The sequence below is a fragment of the Limanda limanda genome, chromosome 1 (genome assembly GCF_963576545.1).
Source record: "Limanda limanda chromosome 1, fLimLim1.1, whole genome shotgun sequence".
Classification (NCBI taxonomy): domain Eukaryota; kingdom Metazoa; phylum Chordata; class Actinopteri; order Pleuronectiformes; family Pleuronectidae; genus Limanda; species Limanda limanda.
In genome coordinates, this window is record NC_083636.1 from 4,964,670 (window position 1) to 4,991,411 (window position 26,742).

A 26,742-nucleotide genomic window follows, 5' to 3' on the forward strand; every position below is an offset into this window, starting at 1 on the left:
CTAAAACCATTTGTATCTGCGACCCACTCGACCGTTTGACTCCCGGAGTAAATGAATGCAGCATCAGTCCATCCAGAGGCAGAGGAAGGTAAAGTGGGGGTTCTTCATCTTGAGCAGATGCAACGAGACATCCCACTCCACTTCTCTTTCCCCGTCTTCTGATGAAAAACAAATGGAGTCGAAGGGCTTATAGCGGATGATGAGAGATCAGTGTCTCCGTTTCAGTCGCTACAGAAAGAGCCGGAGACAAGTGGCCCCCTTTTACCGAGTGTTTAAATTTAGCAGCGAGCACAGAAGCCACGAACCGGAGACACCAGGAAATCAACATGAGAATTATACATCTGCCACGGAGGAGAAGGGTGAAGCTGGGAAAAGTGATGATTCATTAACTAATGGCAATAAATACTGGTGTAATGGTGGATATTAAGAGATGCTAAATAACTTAAGCTCCAGTAATTGTCGTTGTTATATATATATATTTTGCATGGTTTGGATGGAGGCGGAACAATAACTGCCTCTGTGGTTGTTGGTTTTACTAATGAGACCAGAGGAAATCAGCCCTTTAATAAGTTCCAACCCCCCCGCTGTTCGTGACACACACGCCCCCCCCCCCACCTCCCTCCCAGCCGGAAAGTAATTCAAACCTGCCTTCAGCTCTTCTGCATCTAATATTCTTGGCCCTGTCTGGGTCGGGGATATGATGGGATGAATATTTATTGCGGGTCCGGGGCTTTGATGGGCCGCAATGAGACTGGAGCAAAAACAAAGTGTGTGTGTGTGTGTGTGTGTCTGTGTGGGGGGGGGGAGCTGCTATCACCGTTTCTGGCCCTGACTGACGCTCCAGCTTGCAGCGAGTAATTCATTCTGAGAGGAGGCACAAGTGCCCCTGCTCCTTCTCCCAGCTCAAGTTTATGATAATCCTAATAAATTATGATGCGCCGCACAGACATTAAAATCTCTGATTGGCACTAAATCAAACAGGCTGTGCCTCTCGGGTCAGAGCGAGCTGGAGGAGTGACTCTCTCCTTTCCTTACTCCTCATCTTCTCCCTGTCCTCAAACCCTGCAGGTCCACCTCCTCACTTCTGTCTCTCCTCTCTCTCTGCTTTTGTCTTCCTATATCTTTTGGCTCAGCTTGTAATTTTCCATTTCTTTCTCTGTGTCCTTTTCTCCACCGAACCTTCCTCTGCTGCTGGCTTGATAAATTTAGGTGACAAGGATGTTTCCCTGCAAAGAAATAAATAAATAAAAAAACACAGTGTGAGCTATGGAGCCGGGTCCTGGGTGCCCTGGGAGAAGGTGTCATTGCAACTCTCCTGTATTTGTCATGATTTGTCTGCATGGCTCTGTAAATACCTGTGTCCCATTTGCAGGTGATTCCGTTCACGGATGAATGGATAAGCAGATTTACACCCCCCACTTTCATTTTACCTGAGCACTCGTGCACTGTGTGGATTATTCTACCTCCATTAACTCCAGCGGTCATAGGTCCAAAACATCAATTTGTTAAACCCAAATCTGAATAGCCTGATGTTGATTGCTGCCCGGCATGGCCCCCTTATTATGAGGAAATCGAAATAACTCCATCTGCCTTGATTAAAAGGAGTAGAGGACAAAAAAAATCTGCTTCACTATTTGAATTGTGAGCAGTTGATCTCTTTAGAAAAAACACGCAGAATGTAATTATCGTGGGTCAAACTCACGTCTACTTTGTTGATGGTTCTCTGTGAAAAGGTTTGGGGGTCTTCTCTTTAGAGCTTCGGTTATGTCACAGGAGAGAAGCCGCCTCGTCAAATCAGAAGCAAAGTGTTTAATCGATCAGAATAGAGGTGAAGGAGAATAGCTGGAGATGATTAAAATGTTCTATTTGCATTGATTGCGATTGCACTTTGGAATACATCCCATTTGTAAATCTCCCGGCGTTACAAAGAGCACATCCTCCCACTTTGTGAGAGCAGCCGCTAAATCATATTCGCTGATGAATGTTTTACTGTTGAGGGTAGTGACCCCATCCATTCACAGACAGACTGCTGCTTAATGGTTATAATCAGTGGCAAAAACAGCACCGGGGATCGTAGCTCACAGGCGGCACATCAGGTAGGATGAGTGATTGACGTGTCGGACGCACAAAACCGACTGTCGATACTTTTACTAAATGCTCAGTTGTGAAAAAAGTGTTTCAAATTACGCAATCATTGCTGCACCCGTACTTCCATGTGACCTGTGCGTTGGCGTGGTCGACAAATTCATCCAACAGAGGGCAGCACAGAGTCTAGACAGGGTTCACACACATTTTGACCAATGGATTCCCATGACTTTTCCATGACTTTTCAACAACTTTAAACCAAATTTCCATGTCGAAACATTTTGTGAAATCTCGGTGTATACATGAGAACGTGACAAAATGTAGTATTTAAACTAGCAATGAGAATTCTAAGGCAAACAGTATACCTCACGCATACGCTCTCACACTAACTCAGTTAGTTTGAGAGCGTATGCCTGCTTATATTTTGAGCGTATTTCTTTAAAAGCATATGTATTATTTAAAACTCAGCGTAAATGAACGACATGAAAATATGAATATAACAAATTTCCATGACTTTTCCAAAACTTTTGGGATTTTATTTTGTTTCCAGGACTTTTCCAGGCCTGGAAATACACATTTTACAATTCCAAGACTATTCCAGGTTTTTCATGACCGTAGGAACCCTGTCGAGAGTTTCTCACAACAACTTGGTAACGTTGGAGGAGGTTGTGATCCCCCCTCCCTTGCCCGATTTCCAGTAGTATGTGTTATGTCTGTATCTTTTAGAAAACATATAGCAATACGAATGAAAACAGACTCTGTGAATCTGGATGCCACTAATGACAATTTGCATCACGGGATAAACCAACTTCTATGACCGTTTAAAGTCCAAAATATGTCGGTTTCTTTCCACAGCAGCGTGAACGATTGAAGACGTGTTTGCTGCAAAAAAAGGATTTTCAGTCAAATTCACAAGTAATGAGCAGAGCTGGAACATCGGTGCAGCAGAGAGAGGATTTCTTTCTGCCCTTTAAGAAGCCTGAGAACACAGCCACTCGTTCACGGTGTGAGTCATTACGAGGTTAACAGGAGGCAATGCGTGGTTCGATATCTATGTTGGATTTTAAATGTTTTATTCTCTTGTATTTGCACTGAATTGAGTAAACGTCTCGGATGGGGCGAGATTCCCCGACGCACAAAATACACAATACACTCAAGGATCCTTTTTTTTATACAGTGAAACTAAAGTAGGTGCAGAAAGAGGAAAAAAACTGCCCTTGGACCGAGACACAGCTTTGTTCAGAGTGGACAATTCGAAAAAAATATTTAAGAAGCACAAATAAGAGACGCAGCCGATCCAGATATATGTTTCTTGGTATTCCACTCAAGTCTTATTCCTCTGAAAAACCTGGTCCGTGCCCAAAATGTTAAGCATTCCAGCACTTTGAGTAAATTCCCTGCCTGTGCGACCTCTCGACCTCGTAGTGATTTTTGTAACTCTGAGATCTCTTGGGCGGGTTTTCGTTTCACCGGACTTTTGTATTAAACACCTTGATTTCGATCCTGATCCTCTGACCATGATACTGTCGCCCTCAGGCCAAAACCTCAATAACGCAAGTTTTGTCAATTGAAGCAATTTGAACAGACTTCCTGACACCAAACTCTCTAGAAGACTTAATCCCATTTTTTCCTAATGTGCAGATTTGCTTCTCAAGAATGATTTTCTCAATTTGAACCTATATGGAAAATGGCACACTACAACCAATTTGTATTTCTTATCTTCCTTGACTCCCTCTCTCTGTTCCAAATTATAATATACAGGGCACATGCTTACCTGGTGCACATTCATAAATGAGCTTCAGTCAAATCCCTACACACCAATTACCACGCAGTAAAACCTGGGGCGGCCGTTATTCTGCCGTCGCTGCTTCCCCGACGCAGCTCTGCAGAAAGCGAATTCTTCCCCCGATGAGACACTGAAGTAATTGTCCTTCACGAACTTTCTTCACGTTTGCCTCTCAACAGAGAAGAGTGAAAACGGCAACATAAATATAGTGGAAGGCTGCCAGAGAGGACAACAGGTGGACTTCCTACTTCCTGTTTAACCTTTTTACTTCCTGTCACATCACGGGTCAAAGTGCAACATAGTCAAAAACAAACGTAAATCTCTAGTGACTCATTATTCCAGCTCAGCGGCAGGTTGGTTTAATGTATAATGTAGCTACGTTGGAACATGTCAAAGTGGAAGTTTTCAGTTGGAATAACCGCCCATGAAATTATCCATCGTTTAAACTGGCACATTAGTCGGTTTCTTAGCAAATTACCATTTCCCCTGTCACTGCAAATACCAGTACAATTAATTACAAAATGAAAAGCAGTGAATTAATTATTCTTTAAAACAGGAAACCTAATGCACAAGACGTGGAACAAAAGGCGGCCATATAGCCACAAAGAATAGAAGCTGTCAGCTCGGGATCAACTTGAAACCTTTTTGAATGAAGTAATTGAGATTATTATTATTATTACTGCAAATATATATTTAAAACGTAAGGATTTTGAAACGCCACGTTAAAAGGCTTAAGAGGCCCAGGTGCGGTTTGCAGTCTCTCATTGGATCCTTTTATGATTCTCATTATCTGTGATATCGTTCTCCTGTGGAGAGACAGGCAACAGATACAGAGAGAGAGGGGGGGGGGGGTTCCTCATCCTTAAGTAGCCTCACTAGCTTCATGGAACAATCAATCCCCAACGTATCCATTGTCACTTTTGTCAATAAAAAGCTTTTATTACCTTGCTAATCCAATCGATGAGAGGGACCATTATGTTTTACGGTGAACGATGGGACTGCAGATCTGTGACATTTTGCTATATGGAGCGTGTTGCATTGTCGAGCAGATATTGCTCGAGTGTGTGTATTGGAGAGCGATAGCGTTCCAGCCACTGATTCTCCCCTTTCACAAATGTCTCGTGATCTGTGTCTGTGCTGGAAAACCATTCATGAAAACAAAACAATAGGTATTCCAAGAACGTGTGTCTGGATTATGTTTTTTTTCCCTTCAGGCTGGAATACTGAAGTGAAGCTGAGGGAGGACAGAAGTCATCAATCACGAGGGCTGCACATGTTCCTGCAGTGGAAGACAACCTGGTGCAGTTAGACCGCAGTGTGGGATGCAGGCGGTTGACAGAGACAGGTAATTAACTAAAAATAATATGTGCTTGACACGGCTTTAAAAAGGAACAGGAGACGCAACGAAAATGACACCTCCGAGAATAGCCCAGCCGGGGAGATGAAGGTAACTTTGTTATGTGCTCGAGTGGAAGCAGCACATGCAGCCGCATGTTTCCACACCTACACACTCGGGAAAGATCAAACTTCACGGCATGGGAGATTTCATTGGACATTCAACATCAATATATCTCACTCACCCACATCCCTTCATGTGAGTTCTTTATATACGCGGCATAAAAGACTGGCAGCACATCACAGCGGCGGCGGAATTTTTTTTTTGTCGGATTGCGCCTTTCAACTTTGAGCCCTTTGATTCGAACAATTGTCGGAGGAGAAGCTAAGTGACGTGTGCAGAGCGTGAATCTCAGGAACCAATAAAAATTCTGTCAAATCAAGAAGGAACGCAAAACACCGGGAGAAAATCTACAAGTTTCTGTCGCTAACGAACCTTTCAACAACATTTGGGTCGATGTCTCAGTTATAAGAACTTTTGAGACTCTAAAGAAAAGAAGCCAAACGTGATTGCATCATTTAAACTGATAGTGTTCCCCCCGTGGTTTCTGATAATGACGTGATCATCCAAAACAACAGCCTCAAATAACTTTACTTGCTGCTGCAACTAACAATTTAATCTTTCTTTGTGTTGTGTGTGTATAATTGACTTAATCACTTGTGCACAAATTTGCAAAAAGTAATGAAATCACAGTCATTACAATTTTCTGGAACACAAAGCAATCTTCAAAAGTTATTAGGGTTTGACAAAAGATCCAAAACCTCAAACTATTCATTTTCTGTCGGCTGTATTCAATCAGCTAATTGTTTCAAAACCACAACAACCTTAAATAAAAGAGTATTTCTAAGTTGCCCATTTATGAGTGAAGCGTGAATATTATGTCAAACAAACTGCAGCAGCTTCTTTTATATTGACCAACACTTGAAGTCTTGCATTGTCACCTCAGCTGTAATTATTCAAACTACTTCCCTTAAATAACCCCGACAACTTGGACAGGGTATTGATCAAGTGCCTTTAAATCCACCACCGTGGAAAACATGCCAATCTGCCGCGGCCTCGCCTCAAATTTATTATCTTTCTTCAGAGAAGCTTGGAGCCGTCACCGATCGGAGGACGGACAGCTGCTCCGTGGACAAAGGCCTACGTGTCTTTGTGGACAGACGCCTGCCAATCTAGCTGTCGACTCTGGATGACTGCCTGATTTTCACGGGGCTTGCTAACTGCGTCTCCTGTTCGACGCTCGTCTCTGCCAGGTTCACCTGCCTCCCTGTCTTACTCCACATCAACCCTGAGTGCCAGTCTGTCTCTTCTGCCTGTTGAATCCGCTGAGCAGCAGGACTTCAATTCTGTCAGTGCCAATAAAAATCGCTAATGTCTCCTCTGCTCTGGAGGTGAGGGGGTGGCTGCTCTGACTTCTACATGATTCCATAGTCTGTTGAGAATACCGTGTACTTTTTTAAAAAAGTTTGACTAAAAACAAGACATTTTCATCTGTTGGAAATGTTGAGTTTTATTTACAGTGTGCTCATCCTTATTATAAATAATATTAACAATTGCTCTGTGACCTTGAATCTGAATAGTTAGCCGACAGAAAGACAGTTGTTTGTGTGGAAAACGCATCATTGCTGTCACATGTTGTCTAAAGCAACACAAAGAGCTTCTGAATAGAAATGAAAAATAAGTATTAATGCTGATATTCTCATTCAGGCAAAGTGCTGAGAGGTCATAATCAGTAGAATAACCTGTTGGGGTTTAAATACCCGTCCAAGGTGACCTGATGATACCTGGGTTGAGAATTAAGAAAGAGATCTGCTATCAAAATAGGTTTTTATCTATATTTGCTTCTTACTTTGTTGAATACTGACTATTTTCAAGGCTTTTTTTATCCTTAATACTCGGTCCACCCCAAAGGACGAAGCCAAGACGAGGCCTCTGCCCTCTCTTTTTGAAGAATGTTCTTCTTAATTACCGCAGTTAGTTAATTAGGACGAGCTACAGAATCAGATAACGAGTCTCCCTTAGAAGCAACGAATTGAGAGTTTACTTCTTTGAAAGAGTCCGTCTTTAACTCCAAGTATGTTCCTTGACACTGGGCCCTGTGAAACCTATTAAACAGAAATATAGAGTTGAATATGAAAAGCCAAAAAAAAAAAAATTCGACAGCTGCGTTATGTAAAGATGACAGGCTAATTATACTTGACTCGGTGTCAATTCGTGAAATAGCGCATCATCTTCTGGAAAGAAAGATCCACTCGGCACAAGTTCAGCTGCCTCCTCCGGCAGCGAGTGTTGCTGAGATAAAAAAAAGTGAGAAATGCCCATCACAGCGACGGCTTGGTCGCATTTTACGTCTCCATTTTATTGCACTTTAAGCCTGAACAGATGTACTGCTGCAGGTGCTTAGTGCTGTGCTTAGATGCAGAGCCGTGAATGACTCATCTGCATCTTCCCCTCGTACCCGCTGATTTACACGTATTTGAATTCTGTGACTAATGGACGAGGTGATAGCGAGGCTGTCCAACCTTACGGGAAATGATCATATAGTTAATGAGAAAAAACGAGTGCTCCATTGGGGCGCTAATGTCCTCTAACCTCGCCTTGAGTCCACACAACTGCCAAGCAATCGAAATTACAGGCGAGAGCACCGGGCGCCCGCTGTGAAAGAAAAGAGGAGAAGCGCTCTTGAAATGTCAGGATCTCGTCTCTCAAGTTCGCTCGAGGCATAAAACTGATTCAGCTTTAGATTGAAGATTGTTCTGGCTTTTTTGTGGAAGATCCAAACACAACTATGGAAAGTCGTCAAGTGGAATAATTCACGATAGAGAAATATTCATTGTCTTGCAAAAAAGCTCATGAGCTGCTATGCAATAAGCTTTTTTACGAACTATAATTATATTTTCTTGTTGGTTGACCTCTAGCAGCCGTGGCAATTAGAAAATAATTCAGGTGACATGGTGTGAAGGTCTAAAAAGAGAGGATCCATGCTTTGTTTTTCTTGTTAATTTTCTCCACATATGTTCCCTGATCCTTTTCCTAAACCCGACAAAACCTCGGCTAGACTTACAAAACCGTAATCACATGTTTATCACTGTTACCATGGAGACAAAATGCTGGTGCTGCCGCCACCTGCAAGCTCCTTGAAGCTTTATTAAGTGTTACCATGACGACAAACGTCCAGGGTTATTATGTATTAGTATGCTCCGGGGGGCCTCATCGGAAAATATAGGGACATACTTTTTAGACTCTATTTGTTAGGAACACAACAGGGTTGTGTATGCTGCTGTGAATGTAGCTGAAGGGTACATGGTCGTCTGGCAGGTCTGGAACACTTCTGACGCTGCTCTAATGTAATGTTACCCTTCCATGAATTGTTCTGTCACTTGAGATTTTCTTTTATTACACCCAGTTTATATATTGTCCTGCTACACGTGGTCACCACACGTCAGTGAAGTGTTCCCATCCACGAGGAGGAACAAGCTGTGTGGAGGAACAGGACTCGTATCAGTAGCTGGTGAAGCAAATAAGAGGTAGTAAAAGAGACAAGAGGCCTCTGTAAAACAAATGATGCGCAGCTGTGAAAAATGGCTTTGGAAGTAACCAGACCAGTCGAGAGGCCAGGAGAGGGGGGGATAAATAATGACTGCAGAAGGAGAACGTACAAAGCAAGTGCATCAGATGCAAATTACAAAATAAATAGGTTTTAAGACGGGTAGCGCAGGCGAGAAGAACCGCTAGCAGAGGCCGTGCATCACGAAGCGTAGCATTAACGATGCACTTGGGTTGCATTGTGAAAACTCGGAAGGGAGAAACAAGAGTCTTTTCCAGGTAATGTAATTGCTGTACTTGTGATCTAACGCCCTCATTAAGCTCGGATCAAACTGGGGGTGCAGAGAAGCAGCGTCACGGAGGCAGAGTTTGAAACAGACGGGATTAGCAGACGACAGAGCTGCTCACTCACGCGCGCCGAAAGTTTGAAGTCTCCTGCGCGGCTAATTGTCGACTGTGGACACAAGCGTGGAGAAGTTCTGCCTCCCCACTGAATCACAGAGAGCTCGCTTGCCCTTGGCTTGCCTCCCAGCGTTTGTGTTGATTTTCTCTGAGCAATTAACAATCTGACACCGTGACCTTGGACTAAAGGAGAGAGAGAGAGGGAGAGGGAGAAGGAAACTGCCTTATGTCTTCAAAGAATAGCTCCTAGAATCCAAGAATATATCTCTGCTTTTAGATTTTTTACGCTCATTTCCGAGTCTTGTCTCATGGGCTGTGAATTACACAAAAGTCACAAATCTCAGGAGCAAGGTCAACAATGAGTCATTGACGAAACACCACAACTACACACGGCCTTGGATTCACTCTGTGGATATAAATCCAGGAGGCAGATACAGTTTTTTCGGGTGCATGCCTCAATTTAAGATTAAAATCCTCTGCTGTCCAAAAGTGTAAGATCACTTTCCCAGAATGCAAAGGCGTAGAGCGATGTTTACAAAGCAACATGTTGATGCAGTGTGAATTAACTAATACTTTTTATACTCATAAGTATGTTATACTATTGCCAGGAGATTGTTGCAGTTGATTGGATGTAGAAACCATACGATTTTGACTCTAAACCCTTTTATACCACCAATGTACCAGTCTTGTTTTTATGTGTTGTACATTTGTTGTCCGTTTTTATGTTTGTTTTTCACCTCGGGTTTTAGTGACATTTTACCTTGTCCTCCCTGTCCTTGAAGTCGTTCCTTATTTTCTGAGTACAGTGGCGGAATTTTATGTCAAGTTGAGAGTCCTCAGTGTCAAAACTGTGACTGTGGAAGTATAAACTTACTCTTTAAAAAGAATGGTACATTCAAGCATCTACTGCTAAAGGGACTGTTCATAAAAGCACTAAATAATGGTATTTAAAAGGTTATAAGATTTTCATTTTGTGTAAATTGGCATTTCTGTTTGAAATTGCTCAGTTGCTACGATCCTTGTTGCTTGACTTTGACTCAATCATCTAATTCACGAATAGATTTTGTTTAATCACAACAGATCAAATGTGCTGAGGTGTGCGTAAAGCTGAGCCGACAGGTGCAAAAACAGAAAACAATGTGAGTGACAGCGATGATGATGCTCACGGTGCTAAAGGGTAACGCTATCAACAGAGGTAGTATAATTGTCTCTCTCTCAAAAATAGGAACAACATAATTAATTCAAAGACAGACATATGCAGCTTGACATTAAAGTAAGTGGCTGATTTGCTGTTTGGAAAATGTCAGAAGCCGTATCAAAAGAAGAGATGAAGCTACCTGGAAAGGGCATGAAGAAGTCCTGCTGGCACAAATGAGTTTAAAGACTTACTTAGAAAAGGGTAATGCAGAGTGTGTTTGGGAAGGTGAAACTGTGATGGGGGGTGCACTGCTTCCAGAGCCAACCTGGCTTTTCAATCAATCACCTTATCAAAGAACAGGATTTGAGCGGCCAAAAAAAACAATGTCTGCTCAGTTCCTTTGGCTTCTGGCTGCCGAGGAGCAGCCGGCAGCAAATGAGCAGATCTGTGCGGAGTGAGGCAGAGGTCAGAGGTCAGAGGATGATGATGGATCTCTGAGAGATGTCAAAATCCTATGAAGTGAAAGAAGATGAGAGGAGAAAGGGAAGCAGTGGTGAAGGGGTGAAGAAGACAAAACACAGATGCTTCCATATCGTGGGGCCAGGTTAGAAAAATGGGTTAGAAAGAAAATGGATGCTCTGTGACATGAAAAGGTGACATAAGGCCACAAGTGGAACAGACTCAAGATCAGGATTACAGCTATAAAGGAAAATATCGACAAAAGAGAAATGAAATAATCAAAATAATCATCTCTATGCGAAAGATTGAAGGGACAACGGAAAACTAGGATTGCACCATCTTCAGGTAACTCACTGAAAAGGGGCTGCAGACCTCAGTCATATCAAGTGGACCGGGGGGGCTCCAGGGTGAGAGGTGGCACAGAATCCAAATGAAAGAGTGACACATGGAGAATACGAGATTCCCCCTCAGCAGAGACGAGCAGAGTGTCTTACGTCTAAGCGGGGGGGGGGGTGCAGCAGGTTCTGCCGAGTGATTTATGTCTACGCAGGGGGCAACAAAATGTAGAAACAAGATGGGAACACATCCTGCGATGAACTCAGGACTTTTGCAGACTGCTGACTGATAGTTCCTGTCTCTACCCCCCCCCAGACACACACACACACAATGCCTGGAGATGAGACAGAGCCACAGATAAGGCCGGGGTGAATAGCATCCTCAAGGATGTGTCACCAAAACAAGATGGAGGAGGAGTGAGCGGGTGGGATTTCTGGGGACAAAGAGAAGCTCAAGGAAACAGAAGTGCTAATGTGACGGGAGTGAGCAGAGTGCTGTGTCGACACTTCGGCTTTCCTCCGCTCGCAAATACTCTAAATGCTTTTCTTGCAATATCTGCCACGTAATACGGCTTTGGCTTCGCAGGTCGTGTGCTGCAAGAGTCCTGAGGCCAAAATGTGAAAACTGTTGACAATAACAATCGCCTGCAGATGAAGTGTTAATTAGCAAATTGCAGAGGAAGGAGGGGGGGGGCGAGGGAAAGCATTGGATGAAAACAAATCAGCGCATGGAGGAGAGCAAGAATTCATTAGGGCAACAGCACCTCTCCTATAAGCCCTTGTTGTCCATGCAGGGGAATTCCAACTGTTTTACGTTTTAAATATATATATATCCCAATCATATTTGATGTTTATAGTGTGGTATGAATATGCATTTCACCTTCTAGCCTTATCTAAACCCCCCTGTGTACAGCAGGTTGTGGCTCCTGCTCTTCCACAGCTTACATAAGAGAGGTGGGTCGTGTCGGGGGTGATAAAAAACTGTTGACGACCAAGCTATCAAAATGACATTTATGGGACCTGCACAGTTTCAAACTTTTATTGGCAGTCATCGTTGCTCAATTATATTTTATTAATTTTCTGCCGTGTAATGTTTGCCCTTGGTTGAGGAAGGTTCTTGCTTCTTCTTTATCGCCACCCTGTACTCATGTTGCATTGGATGAAACTATACTTGCTTTTTCCCCTTCTTCCTGCTTCTGCAAAATCGTCAACAGCCCCTTCACGTGCTTGTTAGTTGATGATTTACACATATTCCCAGAACCTCAGAGTTATTACACTCTTCTGGCTCTGTAACGGCAGTTCAGCCCTCGCCCCTCTCAGCAGGGGGTAATCCCTGCTTTATTTGGCTCACTGGATAAAAGAGTCGGCTAAATTGCCAAGTTTAGTCGAGTCAAGATGAAAAGACTTCCGTGGTTTCGAGCCCGAATCGAGTTCACACTGCTGGCGAGACGGTGGTGCTCCGTGTTTACCCTTTAAGTGGAAGTGGAGGGCACCTTTCATGGATAGCATCTCTTACAGGCCCAACCCCCCCCCCAGGCCTTTCATTATGAGTCTGATAACAGTGCGGTCTCACTGGCATGGGGCAACAGGAATAAATCCGAGAGATAAGAAAGACAGTCAGCCATTTCATCTCTTGTAATGTGAATCATTGGAATGAACCCGGAGTATTTTGGTCTGCCCTCACCTCGTGTGACAGCGTCCACTCCTCTGCAGCGCTGGTAATTCCTCCTGATCCTCAGTGCTATAGCCTTCTGTGCTTTACATAATATCAGTGTTTACAACACTCAAGACAAGCGATTACATTTGTAAGTTCTTAGATTTAAAATGTCAGTAACTAGGTCCAACACTCACAGACAAGTCGGCGTTTATGAGTTTGCAATTTGTCAAAGAATTGATTATTGACTAGTTTAACAAATGAGCTGAAATAAAATAAAAAGGGCTGTAGCTTGAAGGTCAGAAACTAGCTTTCTATATGTATTCATAATTGATTTAAGCTAACAATGACACCAGGTAGAGTGCACACGCTGCAGCTCTTAAAATGATCACAGCTAATCGAAGTGACAGATGCACAGGTCGACACAGAGGGGACGACAGTTCCTGTTTTCAGCCTCTGTAAATGGTAAATAATATTTAGACAACAGATCAATTTGTACTAGAAAATACTGCATTCCCCTCCAGAACTGACTCTTCAAAGCAGCATCATAACAAAAAAAATCCACATAATACACAAGGCAGCACTTGGTGCCTATGGGAGGGCAAGGTGTGATGTGTGCTCGCTCCTTGCAATCAAACCAGCGTGAGCAGCCTGCATGTAGAACATACACCAGGTGACCTGCCTCGAGGAAAGCCAGACAGTCAGTAACTAAAATGGAAAACAATGTGGAGGATCGAGCCCTCCTCCTCCTCCTTCTCCTCCTCCTCCTCCACCTCCTCCTCGCTGTTTAAACCTATACACTCATTCCTCCAGAGATAACACGCTAGATATTCATGACATGGATATGCCAAGTCTAGGAGATAGACTGGGTATGAGTGGGCCGGCGAATAAAAACACAAGATAGAGAGAGCTGAATATCTCTCACACGTCGGGTAACAGCTTTGCAGGGTGGGCTACCTGATCCAGGTGGGCTTAGCCCATCATTAGCCCCGTCTTACAACTGTTCCAGATAATCAGCGATTGAAAAATGCACGTCTGTGGAAGTATTACTCCTTGTAGCTGCAGTATATTGTGCAATAGGACAAAAAAGGTTTCACGTAGAATGGAACAGTATGTCAGGTACACGAGTCGCTAGCAAATGAAAGCAAGAACAGAGGGAAAAGAGGTATTCCCACATTGCTGTAGTCTGTAAATACTGTTTTGAAGGAACACAAAACCTTTCAGAAGATTCCAATTCCTTCTAGGACTATAAAACACTATTTGTGTGTCTGTGTGTGTTCTCTCCTTCCATGTATGAGCTTAACATGAAAGTTTACACTGAGTTCAGCGAGTGCTGTTAGGGAGACGATGAGCATTAGGTATTTTTCCGACATCTGTCATGAGTCATCGATATGTCAAGAAAAGTGTGAAGTCATCACCTCGGTGGAAGCTGAGCTCAGTGACAAGAGCCTCTATCAGCATTCACACCCAGTGTCCAGAAGTGTGTCTCTACCATTCAGCTATCCTCCGCACACAATACGGCTCGTCCAAAAATGTAATCGCAGCAGAGCAAACACAAAGCACTAAGTCTGTGTTATGCTGGAGAAAAAAAAGGCAAATGAGAACCTAAACAAGCACAAACAACATTGTTTAAGCTCAAGCTTACGCAGAAGAGAGAATGTAATCGTACTCATTTATCTGTATTTCTCTACAATTGTGCAGCAAAAACCAACATTTGCATCTTCAGAGAGATTATGTTTACGCAAATATACAAGCACCTTTCTGACAACCTGAGATATCTGGTTATACCCGACGTGCTCCTATAAAACCGATTCTGCTTTTTTTTCAGTGAGAACCCAGGGCAACACCGTGTGCGGGGTCAGTAAGCAAGTAGCAGACGTATCATCTTTCAAAAGCGGCACAAATATTTACCTCTGGTCGCTTCACTGTGGACAAGGTTTTGTTTAGGAGAAGTGGTGGCGGTGGTGTGGGTCATACCTCGCATTCTCGGGAGCCTGAGATAGTATAGGTGCAGGGTCCTGTCCCATTGACCAGCACATCCATGGCCTCAGAATTGGTGGGCTTGTAGTCCACATAGTACTCCTGCAGTGGAGAGCTCAGGGTGCGCTCCGTCTCCCTGGCTTTCTTGCGGCGCTTGCGGGCGGCTGCCGAATGCTCCTGCAGCTGCTTGACGCTGCTCGGGTAGCGCTTCCAAGACACGTAGATCACCAGCAGGATCATCGCCACGGATAGAAAAAGGGCGACACTCCCCGCCACAATCTTATGGAAGGACACGGGCTCCATGTCCTGCTCTGGGGGAGGAGCCACGGGTGGTGTCACCGCCGAGGAGGTGGAGCCCCTGACAGAGCCGTCTCCTCTCTTTCCAGATCCAGTGGGTGAAGCCAGAATGGCCGGGCGACGGTCAGTCTGCACCGGGACGTTGGACGGGGTCGGGGCGATGCTCTCAGAGAGGGTGGTCCCCAGGTTGGATTGACAAACACCAAAAGCGTCAATAGCATCCATCACTTTCTCGCCCTGGGCTTTCTTGGGAGAGGCGCAGATCATGGTGGTCTCCTTTGCTCCTCTGAATTTCCTCAGCCAGCCCACCAGGGGGCAGATGGCCGGGCCACAGTCCCATACATTCCCAGCTAAACTAATGGTAGTCAACGAGATCCAGGCATCAGCCACCTCCTGGGAAACATTGGTCAGCTTGTTGGAGTCCAGGTTGAGCGTCTGCAGGTTGGGTAGACATTGGTAAACCACAGCATCCACCTCCGTCAGGTCGTTCCCAGACAAATCCAGCTTCTGGATGGAGGCCCAGGTCCAGGTCAGGCCCTGGCTCATCGAGCGAATGCGATTCCACTGCAGATAAAGAGCCCGGAGATTGTAGAGGCGGGGAAAGTGGGAGAAATTGATTTTTGAGAACTGGTTATGCTCCAGATGCAGCTCAGTGAGCTTGACCAGGCCTGAAAATGCATTCCGAGTGATACTGCGCAGGCGGTTGTAGCCCAGGTCCAGGAACTCAAGGTTTCTGCAATCCTGAAACAGACGCATTGGGACAGTTTTCAGAGAGTTTGAGCGTAAGTGGAGGCTGAGAAGCTTCCTCAGGCCCTGAAACTGCCCGGGCTGCAAGGCCTGCAGCTTGTTGTACGACAGGTCCAGGTTACGCAAATTAGGGACCGGATGGAATGTGGTGTTGTGGAGGGACGTGATCTTGTTGGAGCTCAGGATCAGTTCCTTGAGCCTGCGGACCCCTTGGAAGGCCATAACGTCCACAGTGGCAATGTAGTTGTGGTCCAGGTAGAGCCAGATGAGATGGTTGAGCCCCACGAACTGGCCGGCCCGCAGGCTGGCGAGGCTGTTGTAGCGTAGCGACAGACCCTCGCAGCCTCCGGACAGGTTCTTGGGGACATCACGGAAGGCGCTTGACTCGCAGTAGACAATTTTCCCATCGCACCGACAGCTTTTGGGGCAGGGGCGCTCACTCAGGGATGGATTCGCGGCCAGCCACACCTGCATCAGGAGTTGGACCACTAGCCAGCGATGCCGCAGAGCAGAGCCTATGGGGGGGGGGAGAGAAAGAAGGGTGTTTAGTAAAAGTAAAACTTCCTTCAACCTCCTTTTGAAAGACATCATAGATCATTTTTAATTTACTCCCCCAAAACCTGGAAACTCTGTACCTCCACTCAACTGTCACGAAAATAATGTTCATCATCCATTTCCTTTTCAGTCTTGGTTACGTATATTAATTATATAAAAATGTAATATTTTATATAGCCTAACCTAACTTGAAGGTTAAGTTCATGACCTAATCACAGGGATTTATGGTGTTACTCGAAACGATTGCTGTAAACCATCAATCATTACTCCATCAAGTCATTTGTAGTGTAGTTTACTTTATATTGACCATTTATTTGAACGTAATTGTTCATTTGGTTTCATAAGAAGTGTTTAAACTTATTTTAACAACAGAGTAATTTCACATCGTGTGGATTAATCTCTAGCAATAGGTCTCGGCTGTTGAAACTGCTGTAATTTGTGCCTCAATGAATTTGCATTGACAATCAACGTTTAATCAAAGCCACTTGTAATCTACTCAATCGTGAATTATCTGTATTTGTATTCAATGCACCAGCAGCAGAGGCAGGTTAGTCATAAAAGGAAACCGATGCAGAGCAGATTAACATTCAGGAGCTGTTGAGTTGAGTCAACAATCCCAGAGGCATTTCAATTTAGACTCCGACCATTTCGTGTTTGACCAAACCAAAGCAGGACAGGTTCAGCTGGAAACCGTCGCTCCTGCTTTCCACGGGTCCAAAAGGAAAAAGTCTAAATAACCCCAATGGAATAACACAATTCACCTCTGCTGCAGGAACCAGCTGCATGTTTGCCAAGGCTGTCTGCGGAGAATGACTATCTATGAAGCAAATCTCCTAATTCCATGGGAGTAAATGCTGTGTGCCCCTAATGTGATTTTAAAAGTCAGGCAAAATGGCCAGTGGCTTCCTGATATCGCTCCTTGTTCTGAGGTAAGACAGAGTTGTTTCCATTAAAATCGTTCCCCCTTACAGAGCCACTAATGATCTGTCATTAAGATGCATTGATTTCCCCTTGAGGAGGAGGCATGGAGGGATTCACTGCTTATGTGTGTTTCTCAAGGAAACACCATCAACTTTGGACTTTATGACCATTATCACAATGAGATAAGACGAAGATGTCAGGATACAGGAAGTCCGAGCTCGAATAAGCTCACAAAATGTATTCTGTGATGTTCTGGCAGGTGCCGGGCTCGTAAAATTCATTTCAATGTTGTGTTTTTTACCGTTACGAGGAACTGGAGCTGAATTTCCAGTGTTTCCCATAATTTTTACAGGATTTGTCAGAAATAATTCCCTGACATAGAGCGCCTGAGAGGCATCATACAGCATATGCTATCCAACATAGCCATTCCACTCATTGCCAAGCATCTGCTCTTCCCATATGGGTGTTGTGTTTGTGTGTTTGTGTGTTTGCTCGTGTGTGTGCATGTCTAAAAGTGTGATCGAGAGAGAGAGAGAGATGGAAACTGTTTTCAGAGGAAACTTCCATCGTTCCCCTACAGAAGTGTGGAGCTGTTCCAATAACTTGCACCAGCAGATGCATCCCTCATGCATCTTCGTTTCCCTTTAACGTTGCTCAGAGACACATGCTGATCACAAGATGTTTCTGTGCGAAGCCAATTTGTTTGTCTCAGGTTTTCCTGAATGTAAATTAATTCGCCCACGAACTCTTGTGTTTCAGAGGCTCAGAAAAGGAAAGGTAGCGTTGGCAGAGGAATACCGATATAGAACAATTCCCATGTGCAACGTTCCATGTGCATTTACAGGAATTTTAATAGACACCGCCTTTGACTGGGGAGCACAGTGTGTGGGATGTTAAACACGAATGCGTGTTTTGTGAATTTTTTAGCGTTCCCAGGAGGACATGGCAATGACCCCCAACTGCTTTTATTCCCCATGTGCATATAAGAGTCTTGCTTTATTAGAAGCGTCTCCCTGCCGTCTCTTTCAGATTGTGACTGTCTCATAAGACACCTCTCTCCCCTCACTGACACCGCATGTGGTTTAATGAGCGCTCTGTGCGCTAATGCCTCTGTAAGCCATCTCCTTCCTCACTACTGCTCTAATCTTATTCACAAAGGAGCACAAGTCACTCTCTGATGTGTCACTCATGGGAGCTTGTGCCTCCATAACCTCGTACCTGATACCAGAACCTCACAATTACTGTTCTTCTGCTGTATCTACTTAGGCGAACACTTCTGCTCCCTCTGTTCTCCGTCCTCCGGAAAATATCCGGGGTTTGCATATCCTTGAACCCTGCAGCCATCCGGGTGTTTTTTTGAGGATATTAAGTCTGTTTTATGCATGGGGTCAAATCCATCTTCACCCCTATCATTCCTCCTGCTGATTTACATTCCTCCTCCCTTACTTTCCTCCAACTTTCAGTGTTTTCCTTACTTTCCTTTTCAGTGTCGCGTATAATAATAATACATGGATATTTTCTACTCGTTTTTCATCGTCACCCTCTGCACTTAACTGTCCAACTCTAATATGGATGGATAAGTCCAGGCTAAAGTTTGTCTAAAGGTGTGTCCCTAATGTTTAGTTATGTAGCAGCCAGCCCTGCTGTCCTCAGCACAGGGAGATAGCTGTTTCTGCCTCTCAACTCTAACACATACAGAGAGTGAGTGCACTTTACTGCTGACCTAAAATAAAACCAAATGTAGCTTAATAACTTGGCAAATGGACTCACTAACTGGTGCACTTTGAGTGCACACAAGTGGCTCATTGCTATTTGGTACCTGTCATTGACAAAACTGCTTCCAGCCTCAGCCTTGACTGCACATAGCAGCTGAGCAGCAGCCGGGCACATAGGGAAGGACGTATCCAAACCAGCCGGAGCCGTCCTATTAGTCCCCCATTATCTTTAAGATGGTAGCAAGGTCTGTCAGGTTAGACCCATTTCAACTGTGGTCGGGAAACATTGTGTCCTGGACTGTCTGTCTGGCATTTGCAGCACTGATTGGGCAGAATAACCCGACACAGTGTTCACACAACACACACACACACGTTGTATTGCATTGTGAAACTGACATTTGTGTTAGGAGACTCTGGAAGTCAGATCCTATTTGGATAAAGTAACAAAAATGTGCAGGTAAATAAATGGTTACCAGGGCACAGCTTTACTCCAGCTGATAATATTACTGGATTAAAACATTACTCATGGAAATTGTGTTCGAGGCACAAACGTTTCTCTATTTCTTCGTCTTTCACATCCTGCAGAAAAGACGCATCCCCATCAGGTTCAATAAATCCAGGTCGACATGACTGTTTTCGTCATGGAGATCATATTCAGAGTTAAAGTAATCAGGTTGTAGTGGTTGCTAGGTGATGGTTGGAGGCTCTGAAATGCATCATGCTATTAGGAGTCCTTGAAAGTATAGATGTTTAGATACCTGGCAAAATATCAGCTACATTATCAGACTGAATTATGTTAAGCTCCTCTGTGGTATCTAACATCCTCTTAATCCACATTAAATCTTGGTTTCAGGAAACATTCCTCTGTCCTTCTTCAACTGCAGCCATTGTTTAGCAATCTGTGTTTTAAGTATTCATGTACCAAGAGTTACTGGTGATCCATCCCAGTGTGCACTCAGCCTGCAGCTCCGTGCATCCAGGCCCTACAGACCTGAATGGTAAAGGCCCACTGTAGATAATGGATTTTTCCCCTTGTGTTTCACAACCCATTGACTTTGTACTTTGAAAATAAGCAAATGTAAATAGCGAATTCCTGGATATGGCCCTTAAAAGGCCTGTTGAATCTCCTCTCTGCACTTTGTTCACCTGACATTTCCAGACTGCTGCCTGTTGGATGCTGTGAAGCCACGAGAAGGTCATCTGTTATCTATATTGTATGATACTGATTGTATTGCTCTGTAGTTTCATTACATCTCGATTTATTTTATTTATTATTGTGCAGACAGGTGGTCGTACTTTTCTTTACCCCTGCAGCAGATAGATGTGAAATGTCATTACAGTTCTAAATTCATCCTAAAGCTCTGCACGGGCTTTGCTGGCTGTGGCTTTTTAGCGTCCCCCCTTCCTGTGTGCAAAGCAGATCTCTAATGACGTGGGCCATGAAACATAAGTGCATCGCACGCTGTTAATGAAGAGCATCACAGTCGGCTACTGTTGTAGATAACTGAAGCTACAGTGCCACGTAATCACCAAATAATTGTGGGCAACAGCATGAAGCTCTTGGGTTGAAAAGGCTTTTTGTTATTTTGTTGTGTGCGCCTGGATACACGTGTGTTTGTGTGCACATGCGTGTGTGACTCTCAGGGTTTTCTGGAATTCAATTTAGAAAAAAGCCATGAACCGCACTTCTATGATTAACCATATATGGTTTCTTTGCGGTGCACATAAATTGCATCTGAGCTAACACAGCCCGGTACTGTAGGGCTTTGTGTGCTGTTGTAGCTGATATTGATGTGGTGCAGTAACCCGCCGAGGGTCGATATATCATGCGGCCTTACAATTAATGGCACAGCACCACCAGTGAACTTGGCCATCTGTATGCTAGTTAAGAAATGGCTGAGGAGATTAGAGCCCATCGAACGATAATATCAGAGGGAGAGGATGCATGGAGGTGGAGGGATCCCAGACTGAGGGAACATTTGTGAGAGAGAGAGGGGGAGGAAGAAAACCAAAAAACAGTGAAATACCAACAGAAGAACAAGATTGGACATTTTAATGGCACAGAAAGGAAAGATAAAATGAGAGGAACATGCATATAGACGACGCACAGGCAGGGGAGTGAGGAGAAGGAGCTGAGACATGGATGCACAGTTTCACTCTGGATTCTTAAGGAGTCACAGGTGAAGACATACGAAGCTTTTCTAGAATCCGACGCCGAAAAAAAAGAGAAACCTGCACGACCCAGCTCCTGCAGAACCACAAGAGTGTTTTTTTTAGGGGAGGCGGATGAGAACTGGACAACAGGCTCCGTGCGAGCAGGTTTTAAAAACCACAGGCAATGATTATGCAGGACCACGCGTTCTAAAGTTGACTGGCTTCCAACATTTCCCCTGATTAGCATTCCGCTCCACGTCAATGAGGCAGCCCCCTCTAACTAGTCAGGAATAAGAATGGATAGTCCTCACTCCCCCAACACAGATCCCCCCCCCCCCCCCCCCCCCCTCGATTCTCCCCCAATTTTTTTTTTGAGGGGATCAAATCCTGATGCGCAAAGTCTTGGGGAAAACCAGAGATTGTGTGTCCTGGGGTGTCTCATGATCGATACCCGTCAGTGAAATGGAGGGAACAGTATGTTGCAGCACAGGCTCCATGCACATTCCTCAAGCTCCATGATCCACTTGACTTTAGAAGAAGATGCCCAAAACCCCTCAATAGCATGAAAACACGATGATTTTCCTTTTTCCTTTTGACGCAAAACATTTACACCAGATTCCTCTCGGAGAAGTCTATACATTTTATAAAGGAAGGTGAGGGTGGGGGGTGCATAACGAAAAAAGGAGGACAACTGGAGCATCCAACCAACCCACGCAATGTAAGGGAATGAAAAAAAACCAAGATGGTACCACGACCAGAACTTACCCATATCCGCGGATCTGTCAGCTCCAGCCTACAGGTTCGAATGGCTCCTGGTCCGCATGACGCGCAGTCCACAGGCAGGTGATCCGGATCCGGGACCCGGTGTCTCCAAAGCGCACCAGCCCTGTCCTCTCTCCCTGGTCCTCTCTCCCGGTCCTCTCCCCGGTCCTGGATGCTCGATCCGGATCAGTTCTGCAGCTGGGACCGCGAGACCGAACCGGGGCTAGTGTCATTTACTTCCCAATATCCAGATGTCAGGGTTGGGGGGGGGGGGAAACAATCCTTTACTCCCTCTCCAGGTCTCCGCGGAGCCAGGAACCGTCCTCTCTCCTCTCTGTGTGATTTTTTTTTTTTTTTTCAACTTACAGCCAAAAGGAGCACTGCAGTGTGCGCAGAGAATCACGCAGCGCCATCCCAGCGACGCATGTCAGTCGGAGAGAGAGATTCCGCGAAAACCCTGTGGTGACACAACTTCACAAATACATCTGCACGATGCGCAATAAACAACACACACACACTCACACACAGACACACACAAAAGGCGTAATTTCCCTCCCCAAAAAACAGGAGTAGATTCCTTCCTCTCTCCCGAGTGAGACCCCCGGCGTCTCTCTGTGTTCTTACAGGATGCTCAGAGGGATCCGCGCATGGCGCACAGGGGGGGTGGAGGGTGGGGGGGGGGTGGAAGTAACCACCTTATCCACAAAGCTTGTCAGCGAGACCCCTGCGTATCCCCCACCAAAAAAATCCGCTTTCTCTCCCCCGGAAAACGTCCCCTCTCCTCGGCTTCTCTCTCCTGCAGCACCGGGTTTTGAGATGAAAGCTCGACGGCTCCGTTAATCACGCCTGGTGCACGTCGAGGCAACTTTAGCAAGGCAGGATCAGGAATGCCCTCTTCTGGCGAGACCGCGACCCGAGTGAGTTCACACACATTTCACGGTGGAGCAAATCCTCTGAAAGACCCCCAACCGCTCCCTCCCCTTCGCTGCATTTCATTTTTTGAGCGAAATGCAAAATCGTGCAGCTGGAAATTGTAGTTTTGTGTCTCTGCAGCCTGCTGTGTGTGTGTGTGTGTGTGTGTGTGTGGGAAGTGCACGTTGTGTACTCCTCACAAGTTGCCTGCACACACACACTAGCACCAGCAGCATGTGTGTGTGTGTGTGTGTGTGTGTGTGTGTGTGTGTCCGTCCCGCTGGGATCCAATACAGGGTCTTCACAGGGCGCTGTCCGTGGTGCTGAATGCGGACGCGCCGTTTTCCAGCCACCGTCCAAAAAAAGGGTTTGATTCCCTCCCTCTCCCACCCCCCTCACTCACTTCATGTTTCTATGATAAAAAACCCAACTGGAGCAGAAGTCATGAACAGAATCCTACTTAACATTCTGCTCTAACCCTGGTATTGGAAATGCAATGGTGCTTAATCGACAGCAGGCCTCCCTGTGCGTCACCCCAGCTGCCTGTATTTAAGGAAGCGATGGGCAGCTGAATTTTTAATGTGCATGGCATCTGCACCCGGGGGTTGCTAATCTATGTGGTTCCTCCGTTTCCCCCCCCCTTTCAGCCTCCAACACAACTGGCCTCATAATGAAATATACACATCCTCAATGAGAAGCTTTTAAAGGTGTAACGATCCGCTAACACGCGTCTTAAAGAATTTATGAAGCATGATGGTTTGTGAAACCTCCTCATTAGCAGAGGTGATTTTTTCTGTTTGAAAAGTGGTTTGTTAACTTCAGCTCCAAGATATTTGAGTTAAATATAGCACTTTTATGTACCACTATATATGTAAATCTTGATCCTATATATATTTAAATGATGTTAGATCACAATTCTCTGTAGCACATGAAACTCCCAGACAGTTAAGATGCAAACTTAGCAGCAGCTGAGCCAATTACAAACTCAAAATCCCACAAAACCATGATGTTCTCCACTTTTCATTGTGCAAAAACAGGACTTTTTGAAATTGAAATTGCTCCCAGAAGATGTTTCATCTGAAGCACGAGGGTTTTATTTCCTGCCGCACCTCTAACACTTAGCTAATCACTGCTGTACGCGTGCCACCAAACGCACCTCTTCACACACATCTTCCACTCCAGTAGGTCGTATTCACAGAGTACCAGGGTCACTGTGGATAAGAGTGTGCATGGTTCACGTCAACCCCAGTGATGCTCGGTCCTTCACGTCTTCTCCACGGTAATCCCCAGTCCTGATGAACTAACCAGTTGTAGTGATGAACCCGTTGGTCCGCTCACTGTCGGCTTCCTGTTTCCAGATATTCGCAAAACCCAGCATCTCGCACTGTAGCCGCCACAGCCTGGGTCTCTGCGCCCGTGCAATTTGGCTGATGACTTAACTTCTGGATTCCATTCAACAAGCCGAGGCCATTCTGCTGACGGCGCTGAGACAATTAATACACTGTGAAGTTATGGAGACACGGACAGCGCCAGTCCACGGACTCCAGCTGTGATTTATCTCCTCAGGAAATATGACTGGATTGTTTACTATCGGCTTTTTTTTTTTTCGTGACCACTGACTTGCATCTGTTCATCCTTTGCAAGATTTATACACACAAAGGAAAAAGAAAGTTAAGGACCTTGAACAGCCAGGACTCTTATGAACAAATTCTAGTTATAAAAGTAGTTTATCAGAAACACTCTTCATGAGGAGTTTGATCAGTGAAGAGTTTGTTGCCTGGCAATTTCCACTCGCTGAGCGGTTTCAGGTCGCGGCTGCTGCTGAGGCCTTGAGTCATTTCAATAGCGCCGCTTTCCTGAGTTCTATTCATTTATCAGATTGAAACAAAAATCCTTCAAATGCTTATTGTTGTTTTTGTTTTTCATTAGATTGACATTATAAACATCAAAGTCTCCACACAGAGAACATTGTGAATTATGTACAAATGGAACAATGCATAATGAAAGAAGAAACAATGCTGAAACTGCAGTGGCGCGCAGCCCTCTACAAATCAGTGGGTTTCCTGTATATAATGGACACAGGAAAAAGCTGAAATTGTAAATCCAACAAACCAACAACTGAACGCATGACTCAGTGATTTAAAAGTTTCTTCTCAAGCTGGAACATCTGTCTGGCTTCGTCATCAAGGACAAAGCAGAAGTTAGAAAAAATACAAATCTGCTAGAAATGTTAAAAAACATATTCTTCCTTGGGAGATAGAGCAGAGAAAAGACATCAGACATGTACAGAGACGGACGGAGGGAGTGTGAATCGCTCAACTTCCAAACTGCATGGGATGAATTTCTGGCCCTTTCACAGGTGGACGTGATCTCCTCAGCGATTCTGACTGCAGGAGATATTCCCGGATCTGTCTCCGGGGTGAGAGACAGCTCTGTTCTGTCCGTCCCATGTTCACATTACACCGGGACTTGTTCTCTTCCACTGTTCTTTTTTTCTTTTTCCATTTCCTCTGATCTTAAGCCTGGCAGAATAATCTTGACTTGCCTCAAGGCAATTTTCAACCTGACACCGAGTTTCTGGAGTTCACCTATGAATGTGAATCATAGGAGCAAATATCCAGGGACAGCTTATGCGGTAAATACAGTGCTGTGTGAAGGTAAAACTTTTTTTCTCCTGCCTTTGCTTTTTGTTTCTGTTTATTTATTTTTTCTCTTTTATATAAAGAAATATGTTTTTTGGTAGAAAGAATGTTACATTTCCAAGGTTGCCACAGCAGATGTGGTTGTTGAAAATCTCTGTTTTGCAGTCTCTTCCATTAACCTTTACCCCAAGCTGGGTTTCAATCTGGACGGCTGTGTAGCACCTGAGCTGGAAGAACATTAAACCAGATCAGATCATGTAAAACAAACGTGATGATTCACTCTGTTGGTACCAGTGACAATAAGACATTGACGTTTCTTAACTCCTCCAATCCCCATACTTCAGATACGATTTGCAAAACCAAGGTCAGGTGTTTTTAGAAATGTGATTGTGTCTCTACTTCAGTTTCAGATCCATTTTGTTGATCCATTATTTTGAGTTGAGTGATGCACAAAGGAAACATCCATTAGCCTACCCTGGAAACACACCTCACAGTGTTGGGCAGTTATTCTGTCTTTTTATCAATAACTAAGGCTACAGACCTGCAACATTAAGGACACATGCTTGTGTCTTTGCTTTGCTTTGGATGTGATAGAATGAGAGTTGGTGTGAGTTTGAGCTCCCATCAACTCAAAGCTTCTGATGAAACTTTTCTCTCTGTAGGAGTCGGTCCCAGTGATGATTTGGATCAGTCATTGCAGCTTCATTGATTTTTTTCCACAGTTGAATGTCTCCCAACGACTCGACCAAAGTATCTCTCCATATAGCAGGTCCAACTTCCAATCAGGAAGATTTACGATGTAAATTCAAATATACATACGGCACCACTGGGTTCTTTAAACTGGTTTCTTAATCTGGAAAAGCAGGAACCAGCATATCAGCCCTAGAGAGACATAAAGATGCACTTTTAAAAACTGAAACTGGTCAGTGGATGTGAAGTTAGAAATCTTAAAGTCCAATGTTGTTGGTTGGATTTCATTTTTTTTCATCAATCATATTAGGATTTGTTCTACTTTTCCTTTTATTCCCTGAAATCCGACCCATTGTTTTGATTGTCTGATTTTGTCTATGATCCTCAGTTTTCTCTGTTATCTCTGTTATATCTGATTATATCAGAGGCAGTTATCGAATCATCTGTTTCCATCCCTCCTCTGATAAGCTGATAATCCACTTGATAATTGCCCTCGAACCCTTTGTGCTACTCATGTGGGAATCGCTTCAGATTTTTCTTTTAGTTCGTGCAGCAGATTTAAATTT

At 44.5% G+C, this 26,742-nt stretch overlaps 1 protein-coding gene across 1 annotated transcript in view; it reads right to left on the reverse strand.

Annotated features, from left to right (window-relative positions):
* LOC133011642 (leucine-rich repeat transmembrane neuronal protein 4) overlaps nucleotides 1-24,222 on the reverse strand; it is a 95,019-nt gene extending 70,797 nt beyond the window's left edge. Inside the window, exons 1-2 of the mRNA XM_061079452.1 lie at nucleotides 24,150-24,222; nucleotides 14,779-16,340 (exon numbers count right to left, since the gene is read on the reverse strand). Of these exons, the coding sequence (XP_060935435.1) occupies nucleotides 14,779-16,340; nucleotides 24,150-24,222 (1,635 nt within the window). The remainder of the gene's footprint in view (nucleotides 1-14,778; nucleotides 16,341-24,149) is intronic.
* Between the last annotated feature and the right edge of the window lie 2,520 nt (nucleotides 24,223-26,742).